This window comes from Acomys russatus, chromosome 32 (genome assembly GCF_903995435.1).
Source record: "Acomys russatus chromosome 32, mAcoRus1.1, whole genome shotgun sequence".
Classification (NCBI taxonomy): Eukaryota; Metazoa; Chordata; class Mammalia; order Rodentia; family Muridae; genus Acomys; species Acomys russatus.
The window spans coordinates 40,392,780-40,417,312 of NC_067168.1; the positions used below are offsets into that span (position 1 = coordinate 40,392,780).

Genomic DNA, 24,533 nt, shown 5'->3' on the forward strand with positions numbered 1-24,533 from the left:
GTGAGTCCAGGATACACAGAGAAATACTGTCTCGAAAAACCAACAAAACAAAACAAAACATCATCACAGCTGGGTTTCCCTCATGTAAAGAAGCAACATGGGATGGTCACTTGAGTATTCAGACGCTCCTCCCAACCTTGCTGCACATGGCCTCAGGATCTCAAGGAGGGCTAAAGTAGCTCGGCTGGGGAGAGTTAGGGGAAGCGGGAAGGGGCTTCACTTGCACAGCTGAGGGGCAGCCATCACCCACTCTGGGCGCAGACCTAGTTAGGCTGCTCGTCCTCGTCCCGGCATCCAGCCATCACCCACTGTTCTGAAAGTAAGCCAGGAAGAGGTAGGCTTTGCTCTGATTCACACACATACCCCAGCCCTAGAGGAAATTCTGGCAACACATGGGGAGGGAGGGAAATAGGTTGGCAGCAGAGCCTGTGGCTGCAGTCCTTTCCTTAGTGGAGGTAAGAGCAATTTGGGGTTTATTTAAAGAAACAAGCTAGGGTGTCTACCTAAGATGTTTGTGCTTCTTGTGTGTGGTCTAGTGGCAGGAGCAAGGAAGGTACCCTGGGTAAACACTGCTGAATGTAGTAGCCATGACCTACAAAACACATTTGTGAGCTGGAAGTACTGAAAATGAACAACAACAACAACAACAACAAAAAATGGCCACCTTTGCCAACAGAACTCCCAACCCCCATTCGCCTACAGAGGTCAGGGTGGGGAGGTAAAAAGTGACCATCATGCCCTAGTTCCTTACTAAAGGACATGTGGGCTCTTCTCCAAGAGCCATTTCATCAGGTGCTCAGTTCACTCTCTGTCTGAGATAGAGTCACAGCACCGCCTGGCCCTGAACCTGCTGTATACCTGTGGGTAAACTTTTACATATATGTTCTCTGCATGTTTATGAAGGTCAGAGCACAACTCTGAGTAGTAGGTGGGTTCTGGGAATTCAACTCAGGCCAACGCATGACCTTACCCACTGAACAACCTTTCACCTTGACCTTGACTTTCTGCCCCTCTAGATGGGATTCCAGGTGGGCCACCTTGCCTGGCTTATATGGTTCTGGCGATTAAACCCATGGCGCTATGGTTGCCAAGCACGCACTCTATCAAATGAGCTACACCCTTAGCTCTTGCTTTTCGTTTTTGAAACAGTATCTGGCTCTGTAGCCTAGGGTTGCCCTCAAATCTGCATTTCTCCTCCTGCCTCAGTTTCCAGAATGCTGAGATTACAGGATCACACCACACCCTGCCTGGATAGTTAGTTTTGACAAACAAATTCCAGGCCTAGTGACTAACACACCAAGATAAATATTCTTTTTGTTTTTGTTTTTTGAGACCGGGTTTCCTCTGTGTAGCCTTGGCTCTCCTGCAACTCCCTCTGTAGACCAGGCTGCCAACAAACTCACAGAGATCTGCCTGCCTTTGCCTCCCTGAGTGCTGGGAGTAAAGGCATGTGCCACCGCCGTCCAGCATGACACTTAGCTATAATTGTCAACTTAACACAATCTAGAATCACTGGAGAAGGGAGTCTCAGTGAGGAGTTGTTCAGGGCGTGTCTGTAGATTATTTTAGTTGTGTTAGTTGAAGCGGGAAGACTTGCCCATTCCCTAGGGAGGAGATCCTGACCTGTGCTAAGAGAAGAGAGAGCAAGCTGAGCGCATGCATTGACTCACTGCTCTCTACTCTTTTTCTGGTTTTCTTTTTGATTTTTTGAGGCAGGGTTTCTCTGGGTAACAGCCATGACTGGAACTTGTGCCACAGACCAGGCTGGCCTCGAACTCAGAGATCCACCTGCCTCTGCCTCCCAAGTGCTGAGATTAAAGGTGTGTCTTTGTAGACCAGGCTAGCTTCAAACTCAGCAATTTGCCTGCCTCTGCCTTCCAAGTTCTGGGATTAAAGGAGGGGCGCCACCATGCCCAGTGAGATTCTGTAAAGTCCTATGCAAAGGCATAAACTATGGAAGGACAAGGGACTGGGGCCATGACAGACACCTGCTGTTTCACCATCACCCTGCCTCTTTCTGGGCTGGAGTGGCATGCCTTTGGATGTCATCTCTGGGTGGTTACAAAGGGCACTGCGAGGGGAGGGCAGAGCCTCTGCTCAGAGAGATCCACTCCATCTGGGAGGTCAGGGACAAGTGCAAACAAAATAAAGAAAACAGTAGTCGAAGAGACTCCACCCACCAGCTGGAGGAGAGGTCAGATGTGGTGGGCAGTTCTAGGAAGGAGGTGGCTTGTGGAGGTAGAATGTGACCTTGTCAGGAAAGTCAACAGAAACTAGGAGTGGGGTTCTAGTCCTCAACTCTCCTCACTCACGCATTCCTTGCCTTCCGGACTCAGCTCTTCCTAGCCTTGCCACACTTCCTTCCCTTTCCTTGCAACCTTTCTTTCTCCCCTGCTCAGCTGTCTCCTCGAATTAGTTACTTTTTTTGTTGACACCACAAAAAGCAACTTTCAGAAGAAAGATATTATTTCAGCTTACAGTCCAAGGAGATGCTAGAAACCCCTTGAAATTATTATTATTATTGTTACTATTATTATTATTATTATTATTATTATTATTATTATTATTATTATTTTCTTGAGACAGGGTTTCTCTGTGTAGCCTTGCTGTCCTAGACTCACTTTGTAGACCAGGCTGGCCTCGAACTTACAGTGATCTGCCTGTCTCTGCCTCCCGAGTGCTGGGATTAAAGGTGTGTGCCACCATGCCCAGCCCTCAAAATTGTTTTTTAAAATGTTTATTTAATCACCCATGTATGTGTGTATATATACGGAGTCGGGGAGACTGTGCACATGGGTGCAGGTGCTCTTAGAGTCCAGAAGAGGGCGCTGGATCCCTTTGAGTTGTAGTGACACGTAGTTGAGAACTGCCTGACTGGTGCTAGAAACTATGCTCTAAGGACAGCAGGTGTTCAACTGCTGCTCTCTTCAAAGGTTTGTCTCCACATGAGTCTAGATCTATAGAGTTGGTTACTATAAACCATCATACTGTTATGCTGCTGCGCAGTTCAAGGGGTCACTTCCTCATCTTTGAATCTGGTGAAGCAATCACTTCTCTCTCTCTCTCTCTCTCTCTCTCTCTCTCTCTGTCTTTAATTTTTAGAAATGGAACACAATTCATATTTTTGTTTTGTTTTGTTTTTGTTTTCTTTGAGATAGGGTTTCTTTGTGTAGCCTTGGCTGTCCTGGACTTGCTTTGTAGACCAGGCTGGCCTCAAACTCACAGTGATCCCCCTGCCTCTGCCTCCGAGTACTGGGACTAAAGGGGTGCACACCATGCCCGGCTCCCAATTCATATTTTTAAAAGAAGGCTGACCTATGGAAAACTATTAACTAAATGGAATATATAAAAGGGAGAGGAAGAAGTAGAGACGGAGGAAGGAAAATAGGGGGTTCTGGAGGTGCTCGGTGGACCAAAGTGTTTGCCATACAAGCCCCGACAACCAGAGTTCAATCCCCAGCTCATGAGCGAAGGAGAGTTCCTTCTATAAGTAGGCCTTTGAGTTCCACATTCATTGTGTCACATGTGTGCCCACACCACACACATATCATGTAAATACACACACACACACACACACATACACACACACACTCACACTGAAAAGGAGGAAGAAGAAAATAGGCACTCCCATGTACACACACATACATGTAGGCTAGGCAAAACACCTATACACATAAAATATAATAATAAAATAATTTATAAACACAAAAAAGGAAAAGAAAAATAGGCTGCATGGTATGGATTTGAGAGGTTGTGTTTATTAAACCAAGCCTTTAAATTACACATCCACCTTCAGTCTGTAAACAAATACAGTACACACGGAAGCAAGAGGCTAGCCAAGCAGAAGTGGCAGAGAAACAATTCTCACCACAGCACCCTCCTGAGGCCAGCTGTTAAAACACCAGCAGGCAGGCTCAGCTCCAGCCCACCGGTGGATTCCAGACACAGATGCGTCCCAAACTGTGGTGGGGAAGGGAGTAGCAAGGCAAGAGTTTAGTTTTACATTCACAGATGAAGTGTCTAATCTAGGCGGCTCTGATCCTATTGCCACATCTTGTAGGAGACGTCAACCAGCAGGTGGTTACAAAAATAGATAACTCACAGAGTAAAGCCTCTGGCTCTCAGAGCGCCGTTTCCATCGTGTGTGGATTACGATGAGCACGTCAGCTGAGGGAAGGAATGAGGGACCCAGAAGTGCAAGTCCAGAGACGGTGGGTGTCAATGAGGATGCAAAACACAGGTGTTAGCTCCTCACCGTCCTACTTTGTAGACACCACAGTAGCTTACAGCCCTTTGGATACCTTAAAAAGTAACTCTTCGTTACATATGTACAAATTTTTAAAAAGATTTATCAGGAGACAAGGAAAAAAAAAAAAAAAAAACAACCCTGACATCATTACGAAACTGAAGTTTTTAGCCGGCTGTGCGTTTTCATAGGCTTTTAGGCTTTACAGCACTCCCAAAGTCTTTTGGGATAGTTTTTAAAAATTCCCATAAAAATTTATTTTACAATCATTTTCAGTTATATAAGGGGTGTAGAGAGGGGGTGGTGTATACCAAACTGAGCACGAGGGAGAGGAAGTGGAAAATCTCATACACTAAAAGCACATGACTGTATGACATTCATGCACTCTTCCTACCCTCGTGGGATGTCTGATTGTTAAATAAAGGTATCGTTCCCATTCTAATCCCAGAATCCGAAGCACTCACTCCGTATAGTGCGCATATCAGTGAGGTTGACATCTACTTGTCTGTATGTGACACCTCAAAGATTCAGAAAGTTCAGAAACTGCAATACCAGTTGGGTGTGGCAGTCCCAGCTACTCAGGAGACAGGCAAGAAGAAGGGGACAAGTTCAAGGCCAACCCAGGCTACATAGAACAGACTCTCACAGGTAGTTAGGGATCCTGATTTCTTGTGGAGAATGAAGGTGATCTCATTCTATAGCAGGATTCTCTAGAAAATTTGTCTAATATTCTGGTTTTTTTTTTTTTTTTAAATCTCTCATAGTCTAATGTATTTGGGACTTGTCAGCTTAGGAGTTCTAGTGAGGTTCTGAGCATCCAGGATACCCCTTTAAGGGAAGTGTGCGGAGGCACCTTTCCCAAACTCACCTGGCCATGTGAGGGTCCACCTGGCATAGGCAGAAGACCACAGGACTCTTGTCCCCTATAGAACATTGCTCAACAAAGGCTATGCTAAAGCAAGTGCTCTCATGTGACTGTAGTGAGCATCAGAAACTCATAGAAGGCATGTGAAACACAGGGGACATTCTCGAGGCTTAGGAACCCTGCTGGATTTGGGACATCACTTGGAGTGGTGACTTTCCTGGAGATTCTTTGACACACAAATCCCCAAGGCAGGAAACCCTCCTGTGGCCCCAGGAAAGGCTGCACATATCACTCCTACAAACAGTTAGCTGGAGGTCAGAGAGGCCTGGTGACATCCTAGCAGGTCTCATGCTGGAGGGATGGAGGAATGTGAACTAGGCTCCTGTCCACATCCCTGGGTGACCAGTACAGCTATGGCTTCTTACATGGGGAGTGACAGTGGCCCCTTTAAGAGACACTGTGCAAAAAAGTCCCAACTAGCAAAGGGCAAGACAAAGTGTCTGTCCCCTGAAGGAAGCCAGCCACTGCAGGGATGTCTCCTTCCTCTGCCATTGCTGGGTCTCTATAAAAACCCATTCTAGCAGCTACTGAAGAGGAAAGAGGCAGGAAATGTGGGGTCTTTATCAAGAAGAAAACATGTTAAGTGGATTATCTAGTTAAAACACCAATTGATTGGTAAGCGATCAGTCCACAATCCAAGGAGGAGCTCATCCCACTGGCTCAGGAGATACTGTTTAAAAGCAAAGTGTGGTGGTCAATTGTGCTGGACAATTGTTTCATACGGGGAAAAAACTTTTTTCCCTTCACTCGCATATAAAGGAGTCACATCCATAAAGTTCAGCTGAGTTAGTTCTAATCTCATAAGCTGCCCTGCAGGGGAATTTAATATGTGATCATTAAAATAGACACCTGATTTGGGTTCAGAGAAACAGCCACAGAACGATAAAGGTACACACCTGTATATATACACACACACAGACACACACTCACTCACACTCACTCACACTCACTCATGTGTGTGTGCGTAGCTGTTATCCAACACATCTTATCCAGTGAAGTGCCTCTCCCGGCACAGAAACCAAGCCGTAACAATCTGTATGTGTTGGGGATCGGAGCGCAGTTCAGCAGGGATCATTTTCACTGCCAAGCCCTGGTTTTCTGGCTGATCCCTGATGGCTGCCACATTCCCTTCAGATGTGCTCTGGGTGGCTCTGCAGGCAGGACAGCATCTGTGTGACAGGCTTGCCTTCATAGCAGATCTGATACACCGCTGTGAAGAGAGGAAACCTAGAGGCGTGGGAAGAGGAAGAACGCGTTAGGCTGTGCACTTTACCTCTGGGAGTGTGTGTGTGTGTGTGTGTGTGTGTGTGTGTGTGTGTGTTGTAACAGGCCTCCAGACCACAGGACAACTATGCCAAGATGGAAGTGCCATTCAGGCCTTCTAACCAGGATACAGGCAGCATAACCAGCCAACAAGAACAAAGACCTAATCCTTCAAAGTCCATAGTTCTGGGAAAGTCCTCAAGTGCACTAACCTTGCCTTTTTGCTTCTGTAGTTGCATTTCTGGCTAATTGTTCTTGTTAACTGAGGTGTGTCAACCCAGGATGTAGTTTTTGTGGTTAAAGGCTCACCCTGAGAAAGGCTCAGGGCTGCACTAAGATCCTGAACACCCAGTGCAGTCGATGGCTGGCTCATAAGGACTTCCTACTTGCTTACACCCATGTCTGAGCAGTACCACATGTACCTGCAGGTACTGTGTACATGTGTGTGCAGAAGCCAGAAGACAGCCTTGGGTGTTGGCCTTTGGAACCTTCCCACGCTTAGCTATTTCAGACAGGGTCTCATTATTGTAGCCATGGCTGTCCTGAAGCTCACTATTTACAGACTCCTGCTCCTGACTTCCTCAGTATTGGCATTAAAGGTGTCTGCTTTTTGTGTGAAAAAGGGTCTCATGTCACCTGCATGCGGCTTCCTGAGTGGAGGGGGCAGTGCATATACTAATCATGGCTGGCAAAGCCATTGAAGCCATCTGCCTCTCTCCAATCTCTGGCAGCTAGGTCCCCCATCTCTTTATGGTGTATTTTTAAAAGATTTCTTTATTTATTATTATGTATATAGTACTCTGCCTGCATATGTACACTTGCAGGTAAGAAGAGGGCATCAGATCACTTTATAGATAGTTGTGAGCCACCATGTGGTTGTTGGGAATTGAACTCAGGACTTCTGGAAGAGCAGTTAGCACTCTTAACCACTGAGCCATCTCTCCAGCCCTAGGTCCTCCCTCTCTAGAATTAGGGGGTGGCTAAGGGTACATGCCACTGTGGTCTGGGCTTGAGTGTACCCCACCATGCCATAAGGGATTAATCCTTGCTTTTTAGCACTACTGGAAGGTGCTGGAACCTTGAGGACCTAGGACCTGGGGAGAAGAAGTGAGGCCTTTGGGGGTCAGGTCCACTGAATGAGATGCTGGAAGCCTTCTTGACTCTCTGATTCCTGGGCACCATAAACAGACCTCCTCTGCTATGCGCTGTGGTGAAGTGGCATCACAAGCCCAAAGCAACGGCGCCAAAAACTATGAGCCGAAGAGATGTTTGTTTCTCTCCTTTTAGGCTAGCTTCAAATGCTGACAGTGGATCCCTGGTCCTCCTGCCTTGGTCTTTCTCAGTGCTAAGGTTATAGGCATGCACCGTCATGCCTGTCTCACTCCCCCCACCCTTTTAAAATACATGGTCTGTAGCTAAGGCTGACTCTGAACTGTCTTTGTAGCCTAAACTAGCCTCAATTTCCCCAATGCTGGAATTTCAGGCACGAACCACCACACTCAGCTCATGATAATATCTCTTCATAAAACCTAAGGTAGCTGGGTGTGGTGGCACAGAGTTTAAGTCCCAGCAGTTGGGAGGGAAAAGCAGGCAGATTTCTGTAAGCTCAAGGACAGCCTGGTCTATATAGTAAGTGCCAGGCCAACCAGGGCTATGTTGCGAGACCCTGTTTCAAAACCAAACCAACCCCAAAGGTCACTCCTGTAGAACAAACTACAACCTAGTAGGTGTGTCTACAGCCCCTTAGCATGGCTATGAATGTAGCCCAACACAAGAAATTATAAATGGAGGGCTGGAGAGATGGCTCAGTGGTTAAGAGTACTTGCTACTCTCCCAGAGGTCCTGAGTTCAATTCCTGGTACTCACATGGCAGCTCACAACAACTGTCTGTAACTGCAACTCCAGTTCCAGAGGATGCAACACCCTCTCACAGACACATGCAGGTGAAACACCAATGCAAATAAATAGTTTTAAAAAATTATAAACTGACTTAAAATATTAAGATTTTTTTGTAGGTTTTTTGCTACTCAACTGCATGGTCGGTTCTTAAGTGTGAACCAAGTGTGAACCAGTAACAATGTCATGTCTCAATGTGAAAAGGCCGTGCATGCTTGACTACATTTCACACTCCATACCATACTTTATCTATAGAATTAAGCTCTTCTCAATGAAATTGAAATTGGTTTTGTATACGTAGAGATTTTCCACTTGATATATTCACATCACATAAAGATCTAAACAGATCTGGTCACATCCTAGGTAAACCAGCCAGCCTCCCTCATCTGCCCACGCTCTCTGAGGACAGGCATCCCGCACGCAGGCAGTCCGCCCACGCTCTCTGAGGACAGGCATCCCGCACGCAGGCAGTCCGCCCACGCTCTCTGAGGATGGGCATCCCGCACAGCAGTCCGCCCACGCTCTCTGAGGACCGGCATCCCACACGGCAGTCCGCCCACGCTCTCGGAGGACCGGCATCCCACACGGCAGTCCGCCCACGCTCTCTGAGGACGGGCATCCCGCACGGCAGTCCGCCCACGCTCTCTGAGGACAGGCATCCCGCACGCAGGCAGTCCGCCCACGCTCTCTGAGGACAGGCATCCCGCACGCAGGCAGTCCGCCCACGCTCTCTGAGGACCGGCATCCCACACAGCAGTCCGCCCACGCTCTCTGAGGACAGGCATCCCGCACAGCAGGGGACTCACTTGTCGAGCAGCCCCTTCTGGTTGAGGATGCGGTACACCTCAGCAGAGGTCTGAGGTCCCTGGAGCTTCTGCCCATTGAGCAGCTCCTTCTCCAGCTCTTCAATGGTCTGAGAAGCAAAGGGTAGAGAAAGCATCCGCTTAGAATTGTTCCTCTCAAGAGAGGCGGAGCAGAGAGCTGAGCTGTCATGTCTCTAGTCAGGGGAAGACAAGGACATTTCATTAGGAAAGATGAAACCAGGAAATTCGCAGACCAATGGGAGCAGAAAGTGTTACATTAAAATGAGGTTACCCAGGCTCAGAAAGACAGTGCATGAACTGTCCTAACTCTGTGTGTGTGTGTGTGTGTGTGTGTGCGTGTGTGTGCGCGCGCGCGCGCGTGCGCCATAAGTTGGTGTTGTAATGCCATCTCAGCTACTCCCCACCTTCCTCCCTGAACCTGAAGCTCATCAACTTAGCTGGGCTTGCTGAGCACGAAGCTCCAGGGCATCCCCAGCACTGACTTTACAGGTTCACATGGCTGCACCCAGCTTTTTGTTTTGTTTTTGAGACAGGGTTTCTTTGTGTAACAGCCCTGGTTGTCCTAGACATCCTTTGTAGATTAGGCTGGCCTCGAACCTGAAGAGATCTGCCTGCCTCTGCCTCCCAAGAGCTGGAATTAAAGGCGTGTGCCCACCACTGACTGACTGGCAATATGCAGCCAGCTTTTTATGTGGGTGCTGGTGACCCAGTCTGAGGTCTTCATGTTTGTGTGGCTGAGCCTCCTATTGTCTAGTTTTTATCTCTGTGTATCTGTGTTGAAGTGGGCGGGCAAAGGCTAGAGACTAGAAAGGGGAAAAGGGGAAGAGCACAGATAGAAGGGGGGGATTCCAGCGGTAGAAGGGCACAGTCGGGGGTGGGGTGGGAGAGGGGAATTGAGAGGCAGAGGGATTGAGGGAGGAGCAACCTAAATGAAACATTATGGAAATGCTGTCACAAGCCTGTTACTTTGTATGCTCGTAGAAAGAAAGAAAGTAAGAAAGGAAGGAAGAAGGAAAGAAAGAAAGAAAGAAAGAAAAGAAAGAAGATAGTGGCACTTAAGGGCCAGAGCAGTCAGGTGAGCCCAGTCAGGGCATACAGAACAGGTGCCAATGTTACAGGAAATCTCTGCGGGGACAGGCCTCTTTTCCCCGTGGCTGGGGGCTGTGGTAGGGTGGGGTGGGGTCTCAGGACTAGGTGGAGCAGGTTGGGTTTCAGGGTACCTTCCCGGTCCTGGCGAAGGCCTCTGCCACCTTGCGGTTCCGCCCTCCATAGCAGGTGGTGATGAGGTCAGCTACCCCGCAGCTCTCCAGGAAGGTGGCCGTGGACACCTGACCCTTACAAAATATCTTGGCGAAGGCGATCATTTCCATGAGGCCAAGGCGGATGACAGCTGCCTTAGTGTTGTCTCCACAGCGGAGGCCATCGCAGAAGCCAGCTCCCACGGCAACAATGTTCTGCAGAGAACACAAAGCAGGGGCCACTATGGTCAAAGGACTAGATGTGGACCAGTGTGGGACGTGGGGGTAAGTGTGTGGAGCACCAGCTGACAGCAGTCCTCAGGTGTATTTGCTCTGGACAAACTAGTTTGTCTTTTAAGGTTTATGTTTTATTTTGTTTTTTAAACCAAAGCTGAGTGCTAGGCTGGGCTTGGTGCCCCACACCTTTAGTCATAGAATTCAGGAGGCAGAGGCAGGTGGATTGCTGCAATTCTGATGCCAGCCCACTTTACACAGTGAGTTCCAGTCCAGTCAGAGCTGGATACCCTGCCTCAAACAAGCACTCCACCAGCACAGTGCTTGCTTTCCAAACAAACACAGGGACATGAGTTTGATCTAAAAGAATCCATGCTTTTGAAAAGGCCCCAAGCCAGGTGTGGTGGTGCACACCTGTAGTACCAGCACTCAAGGAGGCAGAAGCAGGCAGATCGCTGTGAGTTCGAGGCCAGCCTGGTCTACAAAGCGAGTCCAGGACAGCCAAGGCTACACAGAGAAACCCTGTCTCGAATCCCCCCTGCTCCCCAAAAAAGCCTTCAAAGTGAAACCCAGCGCAATGCAAACTGACAGGAAAAAGGGTAAACTGGAATACAGACAGCAGCTAATGTGTCACTGTGAGCACCTGGTTCCTGCCTGTTAGTGACCACATGTGGCCAGTTCTCTTGGGTATGTTCTAGGAGCTCGCTTGCTGGGCCACATGCAACTACAGTTCCAGCCATTTAGTTTATTTAAATATCTCCAAATGAATATTCATGGGGTAGCCACTCTTTGCATTGTATTGCATCTGCTCACTGGGCACAGGCAAATTAGATATGGGGCTCCCCTTCCACAGGGGCTAATCTGGCATAGAGGGTACCAACCCAGGGCCTGTTTGTCAGCATGCTGTATGGGACCCTGTCCACACCACCACCTAATGGCAGACGGAAGGATGAGACAATCTCTGTGGGCTAGAGACCTAAAGCATTTCTATCTAGTCCTTGCAGAAAATGCTTGCCAGTCAAAAGTGGGACAATAAAATGTGTGTGCAAATGACAGTCCCCTTCTTTCTGGAGGTCCAGCAGACCACCTGATTCTTCTGGAGGCTATGTCTTGATGGACTTGACCTCCAAGGATGCTGCCTGAACTGTGGGCTCACCAAGACAAGGTGCCACATTCTGCATGCAGCTTGGCCTGTGTCAGGAAACTTGACTAAAGAGTCTAGGAAGGCCAAGGTTAGACCCACGCTCAGGGCACTAAGCTGAGCTACCCCGAAGTGTGCCATATCTGTTCCATCCAGTACAGTGGCCCCTCGTGGCTACTAAGCTACTGCAAGGTCCAACTTGGATGATCAGGCTAATGGCTCTCTGAGACTTAGTGGGGACTGCCTGAACCTCTCTGCTGCTTCCTGGACTGTGTCTGTGTCAGTCATTCTAGATGGTGACATGATAAACCAATCCTAGGAAGTATGTGTGACTGAATTGTAAAAGGAACTTTTATTCTCAGCTGTTGTCTGGGAGGCTTACTGCCTCTTTCTGCTAACCTACACCTAGTCCTGGAAGCTTCTAGCCTCCACACAATCTAACCTAGACTAAAATGCTTTCAGCCTCTGAGACTTACTGCTTAATGAGCTCACCCTTACTTGTTCTTTCTGAGCTCTGGGCTGGCTGGTTCAACACAGCTGTTCTGGCTCAAACTCTTCTCCCAGCTGACTTACTTAATCTGGCTTCTCTCTGTGCCTGGAGTTGCTCTGCTTGGCCCAAAACTAACTCAACAGTCAGCTCTAATCTTCTGGCTTCTCCTCATTGTCTGGCTCGTTCCATCTTCACCTGAGTTCTCTCTCTGTAACCCATCTCTCTATCACTGTCCTGGTAAAACTGCCTCCTCTCTCTGCAAACTGCCCCTAAAGTAGCTTTGCTTTCCTCTCTCTTCTCATGATTGGGCGTATCCTATTCTGTCAAATCTATGATTCGTCACCTTTTCTGCCACTCAATTAGACATGACTTTCAAACATGGGTGCTTCCTTCTACAAACTAACTTCGCCTTCGTTTGGAATTAAAGGCATGTATCACGATGCCTGGAGCTAAGCTTTTCTTTACTTGATACTTGCTCTATACCAGGCTGGCCTTGAACTCAGATCTGTTTGCCTCTGTCTCCTGGATTAAAGGCATGTTTGTATTCCAACTGGATCACATAGACCTAGAAAGTCTTTGGATGTGACCTCTTGCCCGAACAGCCATGTTCTAAATTAACATTCCTCTACACTGAGTAGGGGTGGGGGTAGGCTCTTTCCTGCGGCAGAGGTTCCTGTAGATGAAGGTGGGGCCACACCAGGTCCTCTGCAGTCACAAATCTGTGCCTTGGTCTTACATTTCTATCCCCTGGCCGAGAGGCGACTCACTCCTGAGGCCCCATCCTCAGACATGATGTGTGCCCCATGGGTCACTTATTCTAATGCCTAGGACACTTGTCCTCTTTCCTTTCAGGTTGGAGAGGCTTCCTCACACCCCTGCAATTCTGTGTCATAGGAACATGCCTCCATGGCTTCTCAGAGGCAGGAAGTCAAAGGGCAGGTGGGGATGGGGGCGGGGCAACACCAATAGCAACAGCTCACCTTAGCTACCGGGCTTGCCTAGCAAGTGCAAGGCCCTGTTGCAAAGACTAAAAATAAAATACATTTGCTCCTCACAAGATTCTCACACGGCGGCACCTTTATTATGCTCAGTGAAGGATGAGGAAGTCAGACACACAGCAAGCCACTTGCCAGGAGACACACCATGCTTGCAGGCCCAGTGAGGCAAAGACAGAGAGGCCCCCTCAGAGTCCAAGCAAGAGCTTTCTCACTGGAAGAGCTGGCACGCTCAACTACAAAGACTTGGCAGGAGTTCTCTGTCAACTGGCTAAGCAGAGCAGTCTGAGCAGACCTCACGCTCTGGCCCAGCTCTTCCAGTTACTGCAGTCAGAGAAAAGGCAGACAAGCAAGGGTGAGGAGGGAAGCAGAGCTGCGGCTCTTCCTGGCGGGGCCTGGGGTCCGTACTGCCTCAAAGCTTCCAGGAGTCACTGACTTCCCCACCAGGGGCGCTCGTGCAGGCCACTTCTAACAGGACCCTGGACCCCACCCAGCTGGTGACCCAGCTAGCGCTTGTTTGACCGTACTTCAACAGACTGCTCAACTACCAAAGTTTTCATTATGCCCCTCTGCTCATGCAAATCTGCTCTGTGCTAAACATACCATGGTTTTCGGAAGACAGGTGTGTTAAAACCTTCCCCAGGTCCCAGGTTGGAGTAGGGCCCAGGAGCAGCCCTCCACCCGAGTGGCGGTTTCTTCAATGGTACCTTAGGCCAGGTGGACAGGGCTCATTTCTGCTCTTACTCTCCCACAGATGACAGAGCTGGAGCTGGGGCGTAGACCTGCTCGTAGAATACTTGCCTGGCATGTTTGAAGCCCTGTGGTTCAACCCCATCATGACCCAGGCATGGCCTGCATACCTCCAATCCCAGTGGAGTCAGGAGGTCAAAGTTCAAGGTGAGGGAGGGAGGCTCAGTGGTTAGGAGCATTCATTGGCTGTCCTTCCAGAAGGCCTGGGTTCAGTTTCCAGCACCCATATAGTGGCTCACAACTATCTATAACTCCACTTCTAGGGGATCCAACACCTCTTCTGGTCCACCAGCACTGTGCACATGTGGTGCACAGACAAGGCTATGGGTAAACAACCAAACACATAAAAATGAAAAGAGGGTAGTTCTGGGTGTGGTGGCAGCTGCCTTTAATCCCTACACTGTAAAGGTCCATATGGAGTTCCAGCCAGTCAAGGTTACACAGCCAGTCAAGACAGTGTCTTAAAAGTGACTAAATAGGCCGGGTGTGGTGGCGCACACCTTTAATCCCAGCACTTGGAAGGCAGAAGCAGGTGTATCTCCGTGAGTTTGAGGCCAGCCTGGTCTACAAAGCGGAGTCCAGGTCCAGGGAAACCAGGGCTACATAGAGACACCCTGTCTCAACAAAACAAAACAAAACAAAGTGAATAAATAAAGATGCTTGGAAGTGGCCTGTGGACACTTTTGGTGATGTAGTCTCAGCATAGTCATCTTCACCTGTGCTTATGGCTGCATTTGGCAGTATAAACTAATCCTATTTGTTTTTGTTTTTTGTTTGTTTGTTTTTTTCCAAGACAGGGTTTCTCCATAGCCTTGGCTGTCCTAGACTCACTTTGTAGACCAGGCTGGCCTCGAACTCACAGAGATCCGCCTGCCTCTGCCTCCCGAGTGCTGGGATTACAGTGCTCCTATTTGTATTTTTAGGTGATGTGTGTGTGTGTGTGTGTGTGTGTGTGTGTGTGTAACATGTTAAAAAGAAGTACGAGAGTCCTGGGGCGATGGCTTAGTGGCTAAAGTGCTTGCAGCATGAACACAAACACCACTCAGGAAAAAGCAGATATTTGGGGATGGGAACAAGTGGACCGACCCCTGGAGCTACTAGGCCAGCCAAGCTAGGCAGACTGAGGCTCCCTGAGGGGCGCTTCCCAGAACGTAAGGTGAAGAAGGCTTGGAGAAGACACCTGATAGCGACCTTAGGACTCCATGTGTCCATATGTGGTCAGGCGTGCATGCCTGTAAACACATCACAAATGTGTTCATTCACAGGAGATAAACAAATTAGATTCCAACTGAAATCTTCAAACACTAACGTAAGTTCTTGAATGTTAATGGAATAAAAAGAAAGCCAACACCTCTGCCGAGGGCCTCTGTTGTTTTTCTTACTCTGTTCTGTGTCTAGAGCCCCAGCTGTCCTGTAATGAGGTCACAGCCAAGCCACATGGGCTGGTGTCACCAGTGGCAAGCTGGCCCAGCAGCAGCAGAGTATAATTAGTTTTCTAGTATGAGAGTCTGGGCCTTGGCCCTTCTGTCAAAGGGGAAGAGCACCCACGCGGGACTGTGAGGCAGAGGTGGGGATAGAGAAAGGACACGCAGGTCATTTACTCTAGACTTTTATCTCCTTATGTGTGGGATGAATGCTATAGCCTGACTCAACTAACAGTGAAAAGTCCCTGCTTCTCAGTTTCTGACATCTCCAGTCCAGGTCACGGGCTCAAGGAATGATGGAGAGCCCCAGGGAAGGATAGCAAGGGACCCCGGGTCCCCCTCCCCCTCCACTCACCTCTCTCACTTCCTGTGCTGAAACAGACACAAATACAACCACAGGTGCCCTGCCAGGAGCACAGCGTCTCTCACTGACAGATGCTTTCTAGAACCATCCATCTAGAATCTTCTCACCCAGCACCTTTTGTTCTGAGTGAGATTTCACATCATCTCCCCACTGGTTACCCAAAGTATCTAGTCACTTAAAAACAGCGTTGTGTAGCGTATGGCTAACGCTGAGCAACTAGGTGATCCTGATGTCCCCAGCTGTTGAGTGGTCATTAGTTTAATAGACGACTATACAAGCCATAAACATCTCATCCAAAATCAAGCCAGGAAAGGCAGGGCCTCGATGAGCATGGAAAAGAGGCCTGCCGGCAGGTAACTGGAAAAGTACTCCCCCCAAACACACACACACACACACACACATTGCCTGGCAGATCAAGTCTTTAGCTGGTTCCAAGTTTCTAAATGTGCATTGTATTTTGTGACTGTGCAGTGTTCATTTTAAAAAAGTAGTTTTAAATCCTGACTAGAAAAAGGATGTAGACTTCCTAAGAGAGGGGGGTAGACGGTCTTCTTTAGGCTTCCACGCTCACCTTGGCAAGTCTCCCTGGAAACCAGCAGCTGGATGCCAGCCACCTGGCGCGCTTCCAGCTGCTCCAACTGCACAAGCGGTTTTGGTTTAAACAGGTATTTACGTAGAGAAGTCAAGGGGGAAGGGAGGCTGGCTTCCAACTCCCTACCAGCCAAGGATGCCCTTGAACTTACGATCCTCCTGCGCCACCTGCCCAGGCCTGACTTACAGGTGGCCTCCATCTTGTCTTGTATATGTGGTGCTGGGATCGAATCCAGGCCTTCCTGCATGCTGAGCAAGCACTTCAATAACCTGATTCAGTTTTTTTCTCCATTGCTCTGTTTCCTTGTTTTTCACTTCACAGAATCCTCAGACCTGTTCTGCTGACAGGACAGAGTTCTCCTTGGCAGATGCAAGCTGCCTCCTGCACACTTGAGGTTAGAGGCCGATTGACCAAGTAATTAAATTTGGTGTGATTTTTTTTGTCTCCTGACAATCCCTGGTCACCGGCCAGTCGAAACTGCTTCTTTTCACTCTAGGGAACAAAGATAAACTATTCTTTGGAAAAAAAAAAAAAAAAAAACCTCTTGTCAGCAGGAGACAACTCTTCCACGTGAAAAACAATGAGAAACCAGTAGAATGGAGTGAGAGGAAACAAATTCTCACTCAAGATAACGTCCGGGTGAGGAGGGAAAATGGTCAGACCCAGAGAAGCCAAACACAAGGGCTGCCAGGCCTGCGTCCCTGAGAACAAGGGGCTGGGGCTGGAGACACAGGCAGGGTTCAGAGCACTGGCTGCTTTTGCAGAGGACCTGGGGTCCATTCCCAGCCCACAGGAAGCAGCTCACAGCCTTTTGTACTCCAATTCCAAGGCATCCAATGTCCTCTTGTGGCCATGAGGGCACTATGTGCCTGTGGTACACAGACAGACCTGCGCGCGCGTGTGCGCGCGCGCACACACACACACACACACACACAAACAGACACACACAGAGAGAGAGAGAGAGAGAGAGAGAGAGAGAAAATGGGGACTGGAGAGATTGCTCAGTGGTTAAGAGCACTTGCTGCTCTTCCAAAGGACCAGAGTTCGATTCCTAGCACCCATGTCAGGTGGCTCACAACCACCTGGAACTCTAGCTCTGAGGGATCCAGTGCCTTCATCTGGCCTCTGTGAGCATCTGCACACATGTGCCTGTACTCATACTGACACACACACACATTAGAATAAAACCTTAAAAAGAAATAGCAAACTTTCAGGAACGAAAAAAAACCCCTACACTTTGGGGCTAAAGAGATGATGGCTCAGCGCTTAAGAGCAGCGGTTACTCTGTCTAGCACAGGGCCTGGCTTCAGTTCCCAGCGCCCACATGACATCTCACAAGCACCTAACTCCAGGTCCAGGAGGGCCGACACCCTCTTCTAACCTCTCTAGGCAAGCAAAACATGCACACACACACACAGACAAATAATCTAAAGCAGTTTTTAAAAATTACAACTCACTGATACTTATAAAAATAAAAGTAATCAGGAAGCTTAGGACAAGGCTTGCTCTTTTTCACAGGAACCTGTGACTAGAGCACGGAGCATGGCTGGGGAAAAACATTTGTCAGGCAAACCTGGCCACCTGAATTTAATCCTCAGAACCCAGGTAAAACCGGACACAGCAGGACACAGCTGTAAACTGTAGCGGGGTGAAGAAAGCAGAACCCCTGGAAGGTTGTGGACCAGCTAGCTTGGTACCCAAAAGTGAACACCAATCAAAACACAGAGCCCACCCTCCACTGGCCTAGCCCGAGCATCTCCTCCCCTGCGTGGGATCCCAAGGCTGACTTTACCTTAAGAGCACCGCAGAGCTCCACAGTGTCGGCATCATCTACCACGGTGATTCGGAAGTTGGGCGTCTGTAGCAGCTCTTTGAAGAGAAGGCCGTTCTGCATTACTTTGCTGCCTGTAGGAGGGTTAGGAGAGCAGGCTTAGTGACCTCCCCTGTGGAGTGGATATTAGTGACGTCCCCTGTGTCTGCTTTTATTACAAAAGTAACATGGACTCTGCACACACACACACACACACACACACACACACACACACACACACACACACCACACACGGGGTTGGGGGGTACATAGCAGCCCTCGACACAAAACCACAGCTCTCACTGTGAAGTGAATGAGTTTCAGATGAGAGGAACACAGATTCCTGCTACCCCAGATACCGTGCCCCACCACGCTGTAGTCTCCTGAGCCTTTTATAGTTCCAGAAGGTCAGGACTCAAAGCAGAGATCAGATGCACTGGTAGATCACAACAGTGCGAAAAGCTGTTACAGGTTTTGGGTGCCCTGTGGTGACATCCTTAGCTTCTGGGCTGGTAGATGCCAGTGGTCTGTGAAGTTGATGCATCCCAGAAGACTTTACTTGGTAGTCACAGGATGTTAGGGCAGACACACAGGTGGCTAACACATGACTATCAAGGGGCTAAAGATAGACCAAGAGAATTTGGGTTTGTAAAACCCCGACTCTCCACACTAAGTCTAATCGGATAAATGCGTCTTGCAGAACCTGACACAGGTGTGGCTTTTAGGGTAAACCTCAGTTCAGATAGCAGAAAGAGGAAGTAAAGATGGACCTTGCCTAGCACTTGGGAGGTTCAGGCAGAGAGTTCCAGGAGCTCAAGGCCTGGCTACAGCACATGACACCCTGTCTCAGAAATCAGAAACAACCAAGGGCTGGCGAGGTGGTTAAAGGTGACTGTTGTAAAAGCCAGGGGACTTAAGCCAGGCGGCGGTGGTGCACACCTTTAATCCCAGACGCAGGCAGATGTCTGTGAGTTTGAGGCCAGCCTTGTCTACAGAGTAAGTTTCAGGACAGCCAGGGCTAGAACAGAGAAACCGTATCTCGGAAAACAAAAACAAAAAAGCTAGGTGACTTGAGTTCCATCTGCAGAACCCACGTAAAGGTGGAAGGAGAGCCGGGCATGGTGGCACATGCCTTTAATCCCAGCACTTGGGAGGCAGAGGCAGGCAGGTCGCTGTGAGTTCGAGGTCAGCCTGGTCTACAAAGCAAGTCCAGGACAGCCAAGGCTAACACAGAGAAACCATGTCTTGAAACCCACCCCCCACCCCCAAAAAAAGGTGGAAGGAGAGAACCAACAACAGAGCTGACCTCTGATCTCCCTGTGTGTGCTTGATGCAAGCACCCACCCTACACAATAATAATTAATATTGAAAAAAAGAAAATTCAATCATTTCATAATACCAGAAATATCTTTAACTTAGTAAACATGAAAAGTTCTTCTCAAAACGGAATGTAAGCTCTACCGTGCTTTAGAGTCGGCTGTCATAAGTGCTGTGTGACAGGCATGCAGTTGGAGGACTTGTCTTGGCCATGTCACCTCCTCTGCAGAAGGCTGGGCTGTGCTCCTTGGCTTTCGTAAACTCAACTATGTCTATTCTTTTTCGTGTGTTTTAGACAACTTTGATTAAACAGTAGAAACAGTCTGTGCTGACATGCCTTGAATCCCTGTGGTCTGGAGGCCGAGGCGGATGGACTTGTGTGAGCTTGAGGGCGGTCAGCACTATACAGCGAGACCTTGCCACAAAAAATGAAATAAGCCAAAGCATCAGAAATCAATCCTGGTGGTGTTATATGTTGCATGTAACCCTGGGCTCTGTGAGGCAAGAGTCACGAGCTCCAGGTTAGCCTGGGCTACATGGGAAAACTGATTTCAGGTTAGCCTGGGCTACGTGGGGAAACTGATTTCAGAAACACCAAACACAACAATAGCAACAAAGAAAAAACAAACCAAAGCCAACCCTTACCCATAATGCCTGGTGTGACTCTGCTCTGGCTGGTGGGATGCAGGCAGGTTAGGCAAATCTCTCCCCACGTTCTAAACTCAGGACTTTAAGGCTTTCTAGGTAAATCCTGGCCACAAGGTAGCAAGCAGCAAGCCCCAGAAAGCCCCAGAGGACTCTAGCCCCAGGCTCTGCCTGTCTCCAGGTGGGAGGCCAGCTGTTGCCAGGCTTGTCAGCACATGCCACCACCCCCGGGAGCTTTAAAAACACCGCTAACCAGGCCAAGGCCCAGATCTAGTAAAGCACAGCCCTGGAGTGGAGCTGGTTTTTGAGGTTCCCTAGGTGATTTGGATAGAGGCCAAGTTTGAAGATCTCTGATTTAACTTCCTCCAGCTTCCTCCTGAGGAAAAAAATACTGGGCCCTCCAGGATGGCTGCAAAGTTAAGTAAGAATCAGAAAGCAAACAGCCTTGGTGGGAACAGGGCTTAGGCCCCATAATTACAAAATCAGCTGACATTTGCTGGTGTGTGTGTGTGTGTGTGTGTGTGTGTGTGTGTACACAAAAGAGTGTGTGAATGGCTGGGCATGGTGGCACACAAGCACTCAGGAGGCAGAGGCAGGTGGATCCCTGTGAGTTCGAGGCCAGCCTGGTCTACAGAGTGAGTCCAGAACAGGGTTACACACAGAGAAACCCTGCCTCAAAAAACCAGAGTGTGTAAATGTGAATGTGAGTGTGATTGTGTTTTGTCTGTGCAAGGTGTTTACTTGTGTGTGTGGAGGTGGCCCCCGCCCCCATCCCATATTATTTTTCAGATCACCTATATGTCAGGAACAACATTAGGTATCTAGGCTGTGTGGCCCTTGCAGGGTTTTGTAAACACTGGTTTTGTAAAATCAGGAGCGCGAAAGGCATGTTCACCACAAGGGGGCAGCAGCACACATCATGACAACATTTCCATCTGCTGCTCTAATTATGCAGATTTTTCCCCTCCAGAGAGTTCATTCGTGGGATGAGACTCCTGACTTTATATGGGGTGGTCCTTAGTGTCAGCAATCCAGAGACCCACAAGTGGGGATGCAGCCCAGTGGCTGAACACTTACCGGGGCCCTGAGTTCAACTCCCAGTACCCACATCAGGTGGTTTACAACTGCCCCTCAATCCAGCTCCAGGGGCCTCCTTCACCTCTGGCTTCTAGGGGCAGCTGCATTACGTGCACACCACATATACAGAGATACAAGTCATCTTTAAAGGAGTGGAGACCAGAAGTCAGTATTGGGCATCTTCCTCAGTGATTCTCCACATTATTATTATTGTTGTTGTTATTTATTTATTTATTTGGTTCTTCGAGACAGGGTTTCTTTGTGTAGCCCTGGCTGTCCTGGCCTCACTTTGTAGACCAGCCTGGCCTCACAGAGATCCACCTGCCTCTGCCTCCCAAGTACCGGGATTAAATGCGTGCGCCAGCTCACATAATATATTATTTTTTTAAGATTTATTTGCTTTACTTTAAAAAAAATTTATTTTTTACTTATGCACATTGGTGCTTAGCCTGCCTATATGTCTGTGTGAGAGTGTCAGCTCTTAGAGCTGCAGACAGTTGTGAGCTGTCATGTGGGTGCTGGGAATTGAACTCGGGTCATCTTGGAAGAGTAGTCAGTGCCCTTAACCACCGAGCGCTCTCTCTAGTCCCTATTTGCTTCACTTATAAACGTGTATGGGTGTTTTGCCTACATGTCTGTATGTGTACCATGTATGCACCTAGTGCCCATGGAGGCCAGAATAGGCCACTGAATTCCCTAGAACTGAACTTACAGGGATTTCTGAGCCTCCGTGTAGATGTTGGAAATTAAACCTGACTCTTCAACCAGAGCACCAGTGCTGAGCCACCTCCAGCCGCTCCAGCTCACTGATTGGCTAGGCTGGTTGGTCAGCAAGCCCTCAGGACACTCCAGTTGCCACCTCTCAGTACTGGGGCTCAGGCACTTGATGCCCAACTGGATACAGGTCCTCATGCAAGCATAGCGGGCACTGCCTATTGAGCCATCTCCCCAGCACCCGTCTCCCACTTTCTATTCTGAGACAGGGTCACAGGTAGCCCAGGTTGGCCTCAGATCCTCTATGTAGCCAAGGCTGGCCTTGAACTCCTAATTCTCCTGCCTCCTCTACCTGTTAGGATACTGGGATTACAGGCCTGATTTCATAGGTAGAGCGTGTGTGTGGCACATGTGAGGCCCTGAGCACCGGAACAGGGAAGAACCACGCGGGGGCTGGGGAACACGCAGGAATGGTACAGGCTCAGCAGCCAGCACTGGCTGGGCCCTCCGCAGCCTCACCGATGGTTGTCTCACAGAACTTCTCCGCAGCCACCTCACTGGCAATGTTGGCCCCCATCAGCACACTGATGTCGATTCCCATCTTCTCTCTGATGATGTCGGAGATGAGCTTCAGGCCCTCAGGGCCCTCGTCTATGCCCTGGAAGGGTTCAGAGGAGTCAGGAGGGACCACCAAATCAGAGAAGCACGGTGACTCACACCCGTGACTCACACCTGTGATTCAACCAAGCCAAGAGGAGGGCACTGAGTTCAAGGCCAGCCTTGGCCACATAGAAAGCTGGAAGTCAGCCTAGGCTACACAGTGAGACTATCCCTACCAAACACACACAAAAGAATGGAATGAAGCACCTTGTTTTGGGTACGATGATGTGGGAGGCACAGAGGTCTCCGTGCTCACAGAAAGCGTTAGGGGAGCCACACAGGACTGTCTCATCACAGGGGGAGGCACAACCTGTTTTCTACCTAGAAGCTAGGAACAGATGTGGCTAATAGCCTGGTGACCTTTGCACTATCTGGGCCACAAGCCCCTCCCTCACACCCTTCTCATGAGCTTATTTTTCTTAGCCAATGTATAGAACCCACCTTTATAGAAAATGCTGCATGTACTTTACAAAGAGTTTTCATATAGTCATGTTTTACGCTTTGTTGTGCACATGGGATTGAGTTAATTATCACAGGGAATTTTTTTCCCCCACCAAATTGTGCTGTGCTTAAATATGCTCAAAACAAACTACTCGGGATCAGACTCTCAACATTTGAACTATCATCAGCTACTGAGCATCTTGCAGAGCGACACTCTGCTGGCCATGGTGTTTGCAGAGATCCCTACAAGATGGTTAATGTTACTTTGCAGAATGAGAGCTCTGGCCTAGAAGGCCCTGAGTGCACACAGTCCCAGTGACACCTTCATGGGCTTCTCGGAGCTCCTACTGATAGGGAGCAGGCTGCTGGGATGGCAAGAGTGATCACGATTGCTGCACAGAAGGGACTGGACCCATCCCACACACTACCCCCAAAGTCAGCTTCAGGCACCAAGGAAGACCCCACGTCAGCCCATCCATCCTCAATAAGTGATAGTGGACGGCATCTGTGAAGAGGACAGCTGCACTGTCATCTGTCTCTAGCTACACAAAGTGTGGAGTCATTACCAGATGGTGTCACACTCTGAATGTGATACAAAGATTTTTTTTTTCCCTTGGGCTGGAGAGATGGCTCAGAGATTAAGGGCACTGACTGCTCTTCCAGAGGTCCTGAGTTCAATTCCCAGCAACCGCATAGTGGCTCACAACCATCCATAATGTGATCTGATGCCTTCTTCTGGCCTGCAGGTGTACATGCAGGCAGAGCACTATATACATAATGGTAAATAAATAAATCTAAAATTAAAAAAAAAAAAGATTTTTTTTTTCTCTACAGCTAAGGACATAGATCTGTGCTTGGTTCCAGCTCCCATTGACCCGATATTTCTGGTCTGTGAAGTCACTTACACTCATGTGCACATGCGTGTGTGTACACATACACACACACACACACAAACTCTCAACTAACTACTGCATTGGCTCCTCCCATAAGAGGTGTTGGGGGGTCCTCTCCCCAGGTTCCTCTTTCTTTTCCCCTCCCTTCTCCCATCCAACAGAACAGCTATCCGAGTGCTGTTAACAGCTCACTTGATTTTCTTTTATTGAATTAAGTTTTATTTATCATGTATAAGTGTTTTGCCTACGTGAACATCTGTCCACCATGTGTGTACAGTTCCCAAGAAGGCCAGAAGAGGGCATCAGGTTCCCTGAACCTGGAGTTAAAGACAGATGCCTCCAGATGGGTGCTAGAAATAAATCTTCAGCCCTTTGCAAGAGCAGTGGAGTGCTCTTAACCACTAAGCCACCTCTCCAGTCCATCCCTTATTTTCTTGATCATTTTATATGTAACTCTGCCACCATAATGTGATGCCATTATGAGCATTGATAAATGGCACAGAATGTGCATCTATACTGTTCTGCTTGGTGCTATGCATCTCACACACTTACACGCACACACACACACACACACACACACACACACACACACAC

The 24,533-nt window shown here is 48.8% G+C and overlaps 1 protein-coding gene across 1 annotated transcript in view; it reads right to left on the minus strand.

Moving 5' to 3' along the window:
• Positions 1–5,811: 5,811 nt before the first annotated feature.
• The window catches only part of Gpd1l (glycerol-3-phosphate dehydrogenase 1 like), a 39,005-nt gene continuing 20,283 nt past the window's right edge, over positions 5,812–24,533 (minus strand). The window contains exons 4-8 of the mRNA XM_051140229.1: positions 22,465–22,603; positions 18,175–18,287; positions 10,375–10,608; positions 9,137–9,243; positions 5,812–6,398 (exon numbers count right to left, since the gene is read on the minus strand). Of these exons, the coding sequence (XP_050996186.1) occupies positions 6,302–6,398; positions 9,137–9,243; positions 10,375–10,608; positions 18,175–18,287; positions 22,465–22,603 (690 nt within the window). The 3' untranslated portion in view covers positions 5,812–6,301. The remainder of the gene's footprint in view (positions 6,399–9,136; positions 9,244–10,374; positions 10,609–18,174; positions 18,288–22,464; positions 22,604–24,533) is intronic.